The 12,720-nt window shown below is 56.7% G+C and overlaps 3 protein-coding genes across 6 annotated transcripts in view; 1 reads left to right on the forward strand and 2 right to left on the reverse strand.

Annotated features, from left to right (window-relative positions):
- The window catches only part of TRIM28 (tripartite motif containing 28), a 6,594-nt gene extending 869 nt beyond the window's left edge, over positions 1–5,725 (forward strand). The window contains exons 2-17 of the mRNA XM_011959121.1: positions 521–633; positions 860–992; positions 2,444–2,579; positions 2,661–2,777; positions 2,855–2,969; positions 3,095–3,241; positions 3,339–3,453; positions 3,535–3,641; positions 3,738–3,774; positions 3,860–3,908; positions 3,988–4,240; positions 4,332–4,651; positions 4,739–4,862; positions 4,955–5,041; positions 5,152–5,289; positions 5,382–5,725. Of these exons, the coding sequence (XP_011814511.1) occupies positions 521–633; positions 860–992; positions 2,444–2,579; positions 2,661–2,777; positions 2,855–2,969; positions 3,095–3,241; positions 3,339–3,453; positions 3,535–3,641; positions 3,738–3,774; positions 3,860–3,908; positions 3,988–4,240; positions 4,332–4,651; positions 4,739–4,862; positions 4,955–5,041; positions 5,152–5,289; positions 5,382–5,558 (2,168 nt within the window). The 3' untranslated portion in view covers positions 5,559–5,725. The remainder of the gene's footprint in view (positions 1–520; positions 634–859; positions 993–2,443; positions 2,580–2,660; positions 2,778–2,854; positions 2,970–3,094; positions 3,242–3,338; positions 3,454–3,534; positions 3,642–3,737; positions 3,775–3,859; positions 3,909–3,987; positions 4,241–4,331; positions 4,652–4,738; positions 4,863–4,954; positions 5,042–5,151; positions 5,290–5,381) is intronic.
- Positions 5,726–6,546: 821 nt separating this feature from the next.
- Positions 6,547–9,446, reverse strand: CHMP2A (charged multivesicular body protein 2A). 3 transcript variants are annotated; one of them, XM_011959122.1, is made up of 6 exons: positions 9,303–9,446; positions 8,366–8,557; positions 7,256–7,435; positions 7,052–7,182; positions 6,903–6,964; positions 6,547–6,758 (listed from the first exon to the last, which is right to left on the reverse strand). In XM_011959122.1, exons 2-6 carry the CDS (start codon positions 8,531–8,533, stop codon positions 6,631–6,633), a joined length of 669 nt encoding a protein of 222 aa, XP_011814512.1. In that variant the 5' UTR covers positions 8,534–8,557; positions 9,303–9,446; the 3' UTR covers positions 6,547–6,630. The 3 variants fall into 3 exon arrangements, with proteins under 3 accessions (XP_011814512.1, XP_011814513.1, XP_011814514.1); XM_011959123.1 differs by having other exon boundaries at positions 9,180–9,311; XM_011959124.1 differs by having other exon boundaries at positions 6,899–6,964; positions 9,180–9,311.
- Positions 9,447–10,014: 568 nt separating this feature from the next.
- Positions 10,015–12,720, reverse strand: part of UBE2M (ubiquitin-conjugating enzyme E2M) — a 3,565-nt gene continuing 859 nt past the window's right edge. The window contains exons 2-7 of one of the 2 annotated variants that reach the window (XM_011959131.1): positions 12,591–12,672; positions 11,369–11,463; positions 11,198–11,236; positions 10,993–11,096; positions 10,624–10,687; positions 10,015–10,538 (exon numbers count right to left, since the gene is read on the reverse strand). In XM_011959131.1, coding sequence (XP_011814521.1) covers positions 10,398–10,538; positions 10,624–10,687; positions 10,993–11,096; positions 11,198–11,236; positions 11,369–11,463; positions 12,591–12,672 — 525 coding nt within the window. In that variant the 3' untranslated portion in view covers positions 10,015–10,397. Of the gene's footprint in view, positions 10,539–10,623; positions 10,688–10,992; positions 11,097–11,197; positions 11,237–11,368; positions 11,464–12,590 lie in introns of both variants that reach the window. The other variant, XM_011959132.1, reaches the window with a different exon arrangement.

Here is a 12,720-nt window from a genome sequence, read left to right on the forward strand (position 1 = left end):
GCCCGCGGGGGGCGGCGCCGAGGCGCTGGAGCTGCTGGAGCACTGCGGCGTGTGCAGAGAGCGCCTGCGACCCGAGAGGGAGCCCCGCCTGCTGCCCTGTTTGCACTCGGCCTGTAGTGCCTGCCTAGGGCCCGCGGCGCCCGCCGCCGCCAACAGCTCCGGGGACGGCGGGGCTGCGGGCGACGGCGCCGGTAAGTACGAAGTGATTGGGGCCACCCCTCCCCCTATTCTCTGCCTTTGATTCCGACTGGGTGCAGAGATGAGGATGCCACCTGGGCAAGAGGATGGGGGCCCGGACAGTGCACGGGGAGTACTTTCTGGATCCTGCATAGGGACGTGGGTTTGGGCTGGCCGCTGAGATGAGACATCTGACTAAAGTTGGAGAAAAGGCTCGGGGAGGGGAGGGGAGGGACTGGCTCGCTGCGGGATATTGGTCTGGGGCCCACCCAGCAGGGGGTTGAGGGGGGCCATAACTTGGGTGGGAACTTGTAACAGTCTCCCACATCCCTGCCTCTCGAAGTGGTGGACTGTCCCGTGTGCAAGCAACAGTGCTTCTCCAAAGACATCGTGGAGAATTATTTCATGCGTGATAGTGGCAACAAGGCTGCCACCGACGCCCAGGATGCTAACCAGGTGCGTCCAACCTCAGCAACCACAGGGAGGTTTCTGGGGAGGGGGCATCTGCCCAGGAGGAGCTTGACACCAGCTCCCAGGCTGTTACTCGATTTTCCCAAGGCTCTGGGTGGGCTGTCTAGGCTGGGTCAAGAGACCAATCTTAATCTTGGGTTGTATTTTCTGGGGTGTAGATGTGGATCTAGCAAGCTGTCTTGCTTTCTCTGACCCTGCCTTTGTCTGGCAGTGCTGCACTAGCTGTGAGGATAATGCCCCAGCTACCAGCTACTGTGTGGAGTGCTCGGAGCCTCTGTGTGAGACCTGTGTAGAGGCGCACCAGCGGGTGAAGTACACCAAGGACCACACTGTGCGCTCTACTGGTACGTGAGGTTGAGGGGGCTGTTGGAGTTGCTCTCCCGTGTGTGCCCTTAGTTGCTTTCGTAATGTTGGTTGCATTTGGTGGATGGGTCCTAGAGTTCTCCAGGGGGTGCCGCCCGAAGGCGCGAGGGCAGAACTCCAAAAGCAGGAAAACTGGAGTTGTGGTGTGTCGTCTCTAGGGCTTAGGTGGGAGGGGGTGGGAAGGGGAGACAGGGGAGACCTTAATGTGCTGCAGGGCGGTACAGAGGGTTTGAGGAAGCTTATCAGGGAGTTCTCAGTCCTGGTGTTGAAGGGCTCAGAATATGCAAACAGGGAAAGGCATGGTGTGAAGGGCCTACTGGGTTTGTGGTTCCCTGGCACACATCTGGTATAAGATGCTGTTAGGGAAAATGAGACTTTCTGGGTCCATGGGTTATAAGTGATGGTGATTTCTGGAAGCGTTTTAGCTTTTGAGTTGGCAGAGACTTACCCAGAGTTTGGCTTGGCATTTGCAGCTTTTCACAGACACACGCTAGCTTTGATTTGGAAAGGAGCTTGAGAGTCTTTTGAGTCTAGCCCAGTTTTTGGGCCAGAATCCTCCCATGAGTGGCCTTTTGGTAGCCATACTGTGATTCTTCCCATCCAGAGGCCAGCATTGGTGGAAGATAGTGGAAAGGTGGCGGCTGTGGGGCCTGAGGAGCCAGGAGGGATAGGCAGGGGGCTGCAGGGTGTCCTACATTCCAGATGTCCCAAGCAAAGGTCAGGGTGCAGGAATGGGTGGCACTGGGGAAGTCAGTTTCCCCAGTGAGCCCTGATGCTACGTATTTTGGATTTGGTTGGTATGTTGGACCACTGTGCTTAATCGATTTTCTAATGGGAAGCAGGCTTTGAAGGTAATTAATGTGTTGGTCTTGGGGTGGAATTATGCTGAGCACCAAGCTCCTGCTCTAGAGCGGATGTGACCACCATTTGGAGGGTCCTGGTTTGACATTTCATCTCTCCTAGTATGAGAACCTCTACGAGGTTTCCTCAGGGCTCTTGGGTTGTAAGAGACCCTGGTGTTCTCTTGTCAGGGAAGAGGGAGGAAGTTAACCATGAAAGGAGAAGAAAAGGAGTCCAGGGTGGTTTGTAGGCGGAATTCTGAGTATGTCCACTTGGAGAAGTTGTCAGTAAAGGGAACAGTGTGTGGGGGGGTAGTCCTCTTTTTCCAGAGGCTATCCTTACCTTTACATTGTTGTCACCTCTAGAAGGTAGAAGAAAGGGATGTGTTTCTCAGCTATATTGGGGCAGAGGTTTCTGGGAGCAAGGAATTGGGCTTGCAGGCCTGTATTCTTCGCTGGCCACACCCTCTACATCTTCCTAATAAATGGCCCAGTGTCACAGAATAGGCAGGAAATGAGGCCCCGACTTAGTCTGCTTCCTGAGTTGGGGGTGGTGAAGGGCAAGGTCCAGCCTTATGATTCCGACTCCCCAGGGCCTGCCAAGTCTCGGGATGGTGAACGTACCGTCTATTGCAACGTACACAAGCATGAACCCCTTGTGCTGTTTTGTGAGAGCTGTGATACTCTCACCTGCCGAGACTGCCAGCTCAATGCCCACAAGGACCACCAGTGAGTCCCAAGGCATACTGGTTGGGTGGGTGCCACCCCTTCCCTAGCTTAGTGCTCAGGAACACATTTGTCTGCTCTCAGGTACCAGTTCTTAGAGGATGCAGTGAGGAACCAGCGCAAGCTCCTGGCCTCACTGGTGAAGCGCCTTGGGGACAAACATGCCACGTTGCAGAAGAGCACCAAGGAGGTTCGCAGCTCGTAAGTGTGGGTTCTGGGGCTGTGGAGTGGCCCAGGGCAGCAAGACCCTACCTAGCCTGACCTGCTCTGTCCCCTAGGATTCGCCAGGTGTCTGACGTACAGAAGCGTGTGCAAGTGGATGTCAAGATGGCCATCCTGCAGATCATGAAGGAACTGAATAAGCGGGGCCGTGTGCTGGTCAACGATGCCCAGGTAATCCTTGTGCCAGTGAGAGGGTCCCTGAGCCCCCTCTGCTGATTGATGATGCTTTTCCAGGTAAGGAGTGATCCTAGTGTTCTCTGCCTTCTCTGCTTACCTCATACATCTTCCATTTGCAGAAGGTTACTGAGGGGCAGCAGGAGCGCCTGGAGCGGCAGCACTGGACCATGACCAAGATCCAGAAGCACCAGGAGCACATTCTGCGCTTTGCCTCTTGGGCTCTGGAGAGTGACAACAACACAGCCCTTCTTCTTTCTAAGAAGTTGGTGTGTACTGGTGGCTTCCAGCTGGTGGCTCCCAGTACTTCAAATCCCTATTTGTTCTTGGTGTGCTTATTGTTGCTTCCCTTTCACTCCCAACCAGATCTACTTCCAGCTGCACCGGGCCCTCAAGATGATTGTGGATCCCGTGGAGCCACATGGCGAGATGAAGTTTCAGTGGGACCTCAATGCCTGGACCAAGAGTGCCGAGGCCTTCGGTGGGTCCCAGCTCTACCTTGCTTTACTTTGTTATTACCCCATGTGCTGTACCTGCTTATGTTTCTCTTTTCTTTGTGCAGGCAAGATTGTGGCAGAGCGTCCTGGGACTAACTCAACAGGCCCTGCACCCATGGCCCCTCCAAGAGCCCCAGGGCCCCTGAGCAAGCAGGGCTCTGGCAGCAGCCAGGTGAGCAGGAGAGAGGACCCAGGAAGGGGTGGGCAGGGAATGGGGTCCAACAGGGTTCCTGTCCCACTGAGGCAGAAGGCTCTGCTTTGTTCACAGCCCATGGAGGTGCAGGAAGGCTATGGCTTTGGGTCAGGTGAGTGGGTCTGCCTAGTGGGTGGGGAAGGGCCCCAGTGCTGTTTCTACCCCAACCTGCCAGTCTTCTTTCTCCATTTTCTAAGTAGACGATCCCTACTCAAGTGCAGAGCCCCATGTGTCAGGTGTGAAACGGTAAGTATGGCACCTCCCCTGGGGGGTGGAGGTGGATGGAGGGTGGGGGTGTACTCATGCCAGGTTGCTGCATCTGCAGGTCCCGCTCAGGTGAGGGCGAGGTGAGCGGCCTTATGCGCAAGGTGCCGCGAGTGAGCCTGGAACGCCTGGACCTGGACCTCACAGCTGACAGCCAGCCACCCGTCTTCAAGGTCTTCCCAGGCAGTACCACTGAGGACTACAACCTTATTGTTATTGAACGTGGCGCTGCCGCTGCAGCTACCGGCCAGCCAGGAACTGCACCTGCAGGAACCCCTGGTGCCCCACCCCTGGCTGGTATGGCCATTGTGAAGGTAAGCCTGTCCCAGGGAATTAATAGCTGTAGGAGGAAGGCTGTAGTCCAGGTCTGGACCCTGTTGAACACCCCTCATCACCACCTTGCAGGAGGAGGAGACGGAGGCTGCCATTGGAGCCCCTCCTACTGCCACTGAGGGCCCTGAAACCAAACCTGTGCTTATGGCTCTTGCGGAGGGTCCTGGTGCTGAGGGTCCCCGCCTGGCCTCACCTAGTGGCAGCACCAGCTCAGGGCTGGAGGTGGTGGCTCCTGAGGGTACCTCAGCTCCAGGTGGTGGCCCGGGAACCCTGGATGACAGTGCCACCATTTGCCGTGTCTGCCAGAAGCCAGGTGATCTGGTCATGTGCAACCAGTGTGAGTTTTGTTTCCACCTGGACTGTCACCTGCCGGCCCTGCAGGATGTACCAGGGTGAGTGTGAGGCTGGTGTGGGTCTAGTCTGGGTGGTTGGGCTGTCTGGATAGGATCATGTGCAGACCCTTATTCTCTTCACCCTAGGGAGGAGTGGAGCTGCTCACTCTGCCATGTGCTCCCTGACCTGAAGGAGGAGGATGGCAGCCTCAGCTTGGATGGTGCAGACAGCACTGGCGTGGTGGCCAAGCTCTCGCCAGCCAACCAGCGGGTGAGGGCTGGGGTTACTTAGGTGGGGTTGCCCAGAGAGGCTTTATAGGTGCTACCTACCCAGAGCTGTGACATCCGGTACACTGTTTGTAGAAATGTGAGCGTGTCCTGCTGGCTCTCTTCTGTCATGAACCCTGCCGCCCCCTGCATCAGTTGGCTACCGACTCCACCTTCTCCCTGGTGAGTCCTAGGACGGGAAAGTGGAGGGGGTGGTGGCTGCCGGGTCTCGCCCTCAACCTATGCATGTATATGTGTGTCTGTGTGTGTGTATGTGTGATCTCTGCCTGCAGGACCAGCCCGGTGGCACCCTGGATCTGACCCTGATCCGCGCCCGCCTGCAGGAGAAGTTGTCACCTCCCTACAGCTCCCCACAGGAGTTTGCCCAGGATGTGGGCCGCATGTTTAAGCAATTCAACAAGTTAACTGAGGTGAGCCAGTGGAATGGAGGGGCTGTGGGCAGGGAGAGATGTGAAGGAAAGAGCTAGGACCCATTCATCCACTGCATTCCTGCTTGGTCCAGGACAAGGCAGACGTGCAGTCCATCATCGGCCTGCAGCGCTTCTTCGAGACGCGCATGAACGAGGCCTTCGGTGACACCAAGTTCTCTGCTGTGCTGGTGGAGCCCCCGCCGATGAGCCTGCCTGGTGCTGGCCTGAGTTCCCAGGAGCTGTCTGGTGGCCCTGGTGATGGCCCCTGAGGCTGGAGCCCCCATGGCCAGCCCAGCCTGGCTCTGTTCTCTGTCTTGTCACCCCATCCCCACTCCCCTGGTGGCCTGACTCCCACTCCCTGGTGGCCCCATCCCCCAGTTCCTCACGATATGGTTTTTACTTCTGTGGATTTAATAAAAACTTCACCAGTTCCTCAGGCCTTGGCTAGTTGGGGGGCTGTGGTTCTAGGGCCTGGTTTATTGACTGTATCTGCTATTCAGCTTTATCAAGCACTGGGGGCACGAGGGAGGGGGTCTGTCCTCAGCCTACCGAAGCCCACGTGTATGGATGCCTAGGGAGTGGGGAAGACGGCCTCTTTGCCCTTTCTGGATATGGGGAGGGCACCCAGGGCAAAGGATGTACACATTAGAGGCTTGCTGGGTACCCTGTGCGATGGTGGGTGTGACCTGCAGCCCAGTGTAGGCAGGGTCAGTCCCACTCTACTGAATGCTTCGGAAACTTTGGTGCTGTAGCTGTTTCTCATCTTCAGATGGTACCACAGTGAACTGAGACCTTCCAAATACGGTTTTTTCCGTCTCCCTTTGCTAAGTCCACTTGACATTATCATTCATCCCTGTGTTATGATTTACTCTACAGTTGAGCCTGTGTGAATCTCAAGGCCACCCCCTTGCCTCTGTCGGTTGGTCTGGACTGGCCTCCGAATGTTGTCATTAAACCATCACTGGACCAAACAGTGTTGGGCACTACAGCCTGGCAGATGGAGGACTGGCCTCTCAAGATCCTACCAGGGTGCTTGGGGGAGCCCAGTATCTTGGGAGAGGGGATGGAGCAGGGCCCACAGCTCACCTCAAGCTCCCAACCCCTGAAAAACCCCAGGTGGACTTTGCTTGTCCACCCCTGCCCCAAACCCCAACCCTTAGCTTTGTACCAAGTGCCTCTTGCCTTAGGTGATGCTTGTCCTCCCAGGGACCCCAGCCTGGTCCCATGTCAGGCCAAAAGTCACATGGGCCTAGAGACTAGTGTCCAATCTCTTTTATTACAGAGGGGTTAGGGTAAAGGATCCTGGGCATCCACTGGTTATCTTGGAGTGGCAGGGGGCACTCAGTCCCTCCGCAGGTTCTTGAGCCGTTCCTCCAGGTCTGCATCAGCATCAGCTAGGGCTGAGGCTGCGGCCTCTGCTTTTTTCCCACCAGCAGCCACACTGAGTGAGCCCCCAGTTGAGGGGAGGTCTGCAGAGAAAGGGGGGGTTTGAGCAGGGGAGAATCAGGCTGAGTGGGAAACGCAGTGGAGGGGAGTATTGCAGGGAAAGGGAGGGCTTGCGGCTGTGGCTGGGCCTTGGGTGGGAAATGGGGCCCAGGTTTTGGAGCACTCACTTGACAGCTCATCTGTTAGGCTAAGTCCCAGCTCATCCAGGACCTGGGACACAACAGCATCACTAGGGAAGAGAGAGAACTCAATGAGGGCTATGCACTCCATGAGGGCCCGGCAAACATCTCTACCCTCCCATCCAGTTTCCCCATACCTCTCCTCTTCATCTTCCTCATCACCCATGGCATCATCAATGGCATCATTCATCATCTCCTCCTTCATATCCATGATCTCTGCCTGCCGCTCAAACTCCATCATGATCTTCTGGATCTGGGGCAACTTCAGCTGGAAGTGGTAGGAGTGTGAGTGTGGTCCCCATGGGTCGTGGGAGTGGGAAGGGGGATTGGGAAAAGCGCACCTGTCTGTTCATGGTGCCCATGGCCTTGGTGACACCCTTCATGGCTTGTGCCATCGAGTTGTTGGACTTGAGTGTCTGAATCTTGAGGGACACAGCCTGGATGTTGGCCCGCATCAATACAAACTTGCGCACATAGCGCCGGGTGCGCACCAAGTCTTTTGCCATGATGCGAACGGCATCCTGCAGAGCAGACGAGGGTATCAAGGACACAGGAATGAGATTATCCTATACTTCTTGACACCCCGTTAGTTAGGTGTTCCTCCCCACCACCCCAATTCGCAATTCCACTTGAAGTTTACAGAGACTTTGTGGCTAACCCAGTGGTCACTGGTCCCTCCGTCCTGACCTAACCCTTCTCTGCCTCTTGGGCCACGAACTCCCTGGGCTCCTTTGTAAGGTCCTCCTCACCTCTCTTGATTCGTAAATGGTAAAAGAAAGGCCCCAGGCTCACTCCTTAGGGTTCCTTTTCTCTCCATGTTTTCAGTCATTCTTTTGACTTACAACAGCCATTTCTCAATTTCTATTCCCAGCCTAGACAAAAAGAACCTGCCCCTTCTTCCACTTGATACAAACCCACACCTCAGACTATCCAGAATCACATATAAACCTGAGGCTCAGCTTTTGATTTCCTCTTCACCCTGTTGGTCAGGCTGGTCTCGAAGTCCTGACCTCAGGTGATCCAACCACCTTGGCCTCCCAAAGTGCTGGGATTACAGGTGTGAGCCACCACGCCCACCGCTGTAATCCCTAACCTTTCAACTTAGCTCCCACTTTGGCCCACAATTCTGAATTGTCTGGTCCATGCCCAACTCTTGAAGCTCACCTGTCATCTCCCATTTTGTCGAGGCTCTCTTTTAACATTTGCTGCTCTGTCTGCTTGACACATTCCCTGCCCAGATCTGCAGGCTCACTGTCATCACTCAAGCCTTGGCTCTCATACCAGTTCCTTGGAGGCAGCCTTCCAGACCCTCAAACTAGGGAAGCCCTGCTGACCTTTCACTCCACTCATTTTGCTGAAAGCACCTGTGTTTAGTGTCTGGTCTCTCTTGTTCACTGCTGTTACAGCCGTGCCTGATTGACAGCAACCTGCCCCTGACCACCCACACTCACCATCTGGCCTTGCTTGGCCATCTTCTTAATGTCTGCAATTATTTTCTTCTCCTGGGTCTCTAGTTTCTGTCGCTCGCGGTCCAGCTCCCGCATGGCACGGTTCAGGGCCCTCTGGTTCTGCCGCAGTAGCTCCTCTGGCGTCTTCCGGCGCCCGAACAACAGGTCCATGGTCGTAGAAGCCCACTGGCAGGCCTGAGACAGATGTGAGGCCCAGTTGTAGGGCAGGGGGCCCAGAAGGAGAGCAAGAAGCAGAACAGGGTCACGGGAGCCTTGCCAAACGGGAAGGGGCTGAGACTGGAGACAGGAATGAGGGGCCAAAAGGGAGCAGCTGAGAACACTGGGATTGTCCCGGGGACATATAAGGGGGACAGGTAGACCTGAAAATTATCCAAGCGCTGGCCCGAGCCCCTCCATCCCCATCCCCCCACAGAAGTTTCGGCTTCCAAGTTCAGCTTTTCTCTCCAGACCCATGGGTGAGGTCTTGGAGTCCTTGATACGACTGAGAGCGGGGGGCCACGCGAGTTGGCGCACTAGTGTTTTGGGGACCGTGGGCACCGAGCACAGGGCAATTGTGGGGGTTCTGATAGAGGAGGACAGGATGGGCGGAGACCCTAAGAACCAAGAAAGGTGAATGCGGGGCTGTGAAGCTGAGGACAAGGCATTACAATCTGGGAACCCTGAATGCTGAGGGAGACGGTTGGGAGCGTTGGGGCATCCTGTACACCGAGGACGGGATGATGGAGGTTGGGTCGCACTATACACCGAGGACAGAGAATCAGTGGGCCCGGCACCAAAGCAAGGTGGTGTTGGAGACGTCGATGTTGACGACAGGGTCCCAGGGAGAAGCGAGGCACCGGACACCCGGGCGAGTAGAAGGCCTCGTCCGCTGCCGCCCGCACGCCCGCCCGGGATCCGCGGTGCAGCAGGGGCCACTCACCGGAGCTGGGACGGGCACCCGCTTCCGCTTCCGGGTCACGCTTCTTTCTGGGTCCCCCGACTTGCCCACCTACCAAGGCCCCTCGATCCAGTCGCCTCCGCCGCCGTTTCCGGATTAAACGACGTGACGTAACATGCCCCGCCCGCACCCGGAAGGTTGGGAGGCTCCCAGGAGCGCGCGTGCGTACGTGCCCTGGAATAGGCCAGCGTTCCAGCGCATGCGCAATAGCTCCCGTTTCCTTTGCGCGTCAGTGTTTCATGTTTGAGTCCCGCCGGAGTGACCCACCTGGGTGGGCGCTTTCCACCCAACCTCCACTTGAGTGCCCAGCTTATCCGTGAGACCCTGACTTCTGCCAGAGGCCTCAGATAGAAGGAGCCTCAGGAGGCTCCTCCTCCTTGGTGGGCCCACCCACATAAGAAAGGGGCAAAGCTAGAAATGGCTTGTTTCTTCCACTGTGTTGCCCTCTTGGCCAGGAACCCAGAGGTCACTGGATCCTGCCTACTCTTCTCATCCTAAAGTAGGCTTCATCCCAACCAACCCCAGGCTCAGGCCTGGTATCCCCACCAACTCGAGAGCTGCCCCAGGCACTGGGCAGCCTGTTGTAGGGTGCTCCAATGCCACCTGTGACCAGACGTTCCACCACCCCAGCTTTGCAGGCCCTAATGGACCTCAGCTGCCCCACCCACCACATAGAAGTAAGAAGCAGAGGCCATGCAGTAACATTCCCCTTTAATAGCCTGGTGCGACCTCCAGAGGTGGAGGGGTGGGTTGCCTAGGCCCAGCTACCCAGGCCCCTTGCCCACCCACTCCACAGCCCAGAGTGGGGGCTGAACAAGCACCCAGCAGGGGGGCTAGACAAGCCAATTCATTTCCCATCGCTGAGTGGGTCGGGGGAGGCAGCGCCGACCTTAATCACATGGTGGTAAAAAAAAAAAAAAAAAAATAACTAGGGGCAAGTGGCAGGAAGGGGAGGTAAGGCCAAGGCAGGGAATTCCCCCACGGGCCGCCCCCCAAACCCCTACCGATGGCCCCCAATAAATATTTGCAGGGGATGCCAGGGCTTGTGGCCGTGGCGGGGGTGGGTATGCGCCAACCCTATTTCAGGCAGCGCTCGAAGTAGGTGGAGCCGATGTAACCACCCCGCATGGAGCGCTGCACGTTCTGCTCAAACAGCCGCCGGTTGTTCTGCAGGACCTCTGCGGCCTCCTTGTTCAGTGGGTCCTCGGGGTTGGGCTCCTGTGGCCAGTACAGGTTGGGGGGTCAACAGGCCAGAGGGACAGAAGGCCAGTCTCCCCAGACCCAACCACCTATTCCTACTCACCAAGAAGAGATACTGCAGGCCATAAATTATGGAGTTTATCGTAAGGACTGGCTTCCAGTCCTCTCTGTGGACAGAGAGCATCAGGGTCAGAGCTTGGTGAGTGGGAGACTGCCACAGGCCCCTCCGGTATTGGGCAGGTCAGATCCAGGGCATAGGAGAGTGAGCATGTGAGAGGCTGGGAAGGGAGGGTGTGGAGGCCAGGCCAGGGAGAAAACCAAGGTCAGGCCATGAGGAAGATGACTGGGAAATGAAGAAACCACAGACAACAAAGGGGTGGGAAGGGACAGAGTCTGATGTAGTGCCCACAAGACCATGAGGGGGACCTGGCAGGCAGGGCTGGGGAGGGCAGTAGAGGGCTTGTGCCTTCACCTGAGGATGTTGAGGCAGACGTTGCCCTCGAGGTCAATGTTGGGGTGATAGACCATTGTCTCACACTTCACCTTGGGGGGATCATGTGGGTAACCCTGGCCCACCTGGCTCCAGGAAAAGAAAGGAGAGATGAGTAGGTCCCTGGAAGGGCTTCAGCTGCTGCCTCATCAGTCCAGGGAGCCATCCCTGCCTGCCTGGGACTCACCTTAAAACTGAACACAAACTTCCCACTCTTGTAGAAGCCCTGGGAGGGAAAGAGGGAGAAGAAAATTTTAGGGTTCCATCCTGTGGGGCCTGATGGGCAGAACATGTCTCCCTCCTCTCAGTGGGGACACCCTTGGTCTGCTCCTGGGAATTCAGCCATATGCACCCTCACCTCATCAGGACAGATGACCAGCTTGAAGTTGAGGAGGTCGTCTGGATCTGAGAAGCTGATATCACACGTCTTGGGCAGGTTCAGCTCGTTTATGTCTGGGTTTGGGCAGCAGAGAGTGGGGGTCAGAAAGAGGGAGGGGAAGAGAGAGAGAAAGGGAGCCAGCAGGACACTTAGGGCAGGTGTTTGTTAGCAGAGCCCCCATGGTCTCCTCCTAGACCCCTAGGCCTCTGTCCTGGGCTGTGCTCCACACCGCCAGCCCTCTCCCTGCTCCCTAGCTTGGCTCTTGTGGATACACATCATACCCCAAGCATGCATGTTTAGTTGGGTATGCGTGTCCCAACTCCTGGCCCAGGGTAACCCCCAACTTTTCTGTATCCACAGCTCCCAAATGCCCCCACTCCCCAACATCCTCTGACTGCCCTAAACTCCAGACTCCCCATCCATGACCTCCACTCTCCAGTATCTACCTGTTCACCTAAACTCAAAGATCCTGCCCACCCCCACCAACCCTCAGTCCTCACTGTCCTTCCTCTTCTCTGTCTCTCAGACCCAGCTTCCCATCTGACCCCCACAATCTCAAGTCCCCACCCCCCACCACCCTGCCCCACCTCCTCTGACTCTGAGGTTCACAGCACAATAGCCCAAATTTTCCCTCACTCCTGTCTCCAATCCCTGGTACTCACTAACCTTCCCTCCTCCACCTGTCACCCCAAACCCCAAACCCAAATTGCTGTGACTCTCAGGCAGGCCCATGAGTCCCTGATCCTCCAACCTACTTTACGCGTCTGACTCTGAGCTTCCCAGAGACCCCAGCATAATACACTAAATCCTCTCCCACTCATATCCCCAACTTTTAGCCTCTACTATCCGTCTCTTTTTCGCCTGTCACCCCAAACCCAAGTTCCCGTCTAACCCCCATACTCTCGAATCCCCAGCTCCTCCACTCCACTGCCTGACTCTGAGATTCCGAGTTCCCAGTACCAGACACCAGGCCTTCCTAATATCCTAAACCACCACATACCGGGCCCCATCTCTGACCCCCACCCGATGACTGCATAATCCCAACCCTCAAGACCTGAACTCCGACCCCCCCACCCCCCACTCGGGGCCCTCCACTTTTGACCCTCGGCAACAGCATTACTCCCTCCTGACTCTCAACATCACCCTGCCTCAGGCCCTGACCTCCGACCTCCGGCTCCAACCCCATCCCCTGACCCCCTACCCTTCTGGATCCGCAGCTGCGCCGCCGACGCCTTCTTGCTGCTGCCCTTGGTGCCGCCCGCCGACTCCTCCTCCTTCTTCTGCTGCTTCAGCGAGAACAGCTTGATCATCCTGCCGCCGCCGCCGCCGCC

Source organism: Colobus angolensis, unplaced genomic scaffold (genome assembly GCF_000951035.1).
Source record: "Colobus angolensis palliatus isolate OR3802 unplaced genomic scaffold, Cang.pa_1.0 Scaffold480, whole genome shotgun sequence".
Lineage (NCBI taxonomy): Eukaryota > Metazoa > Chordata > Mammalia > Primates > Cercopithecidae > Colobus > Colobus angolensis.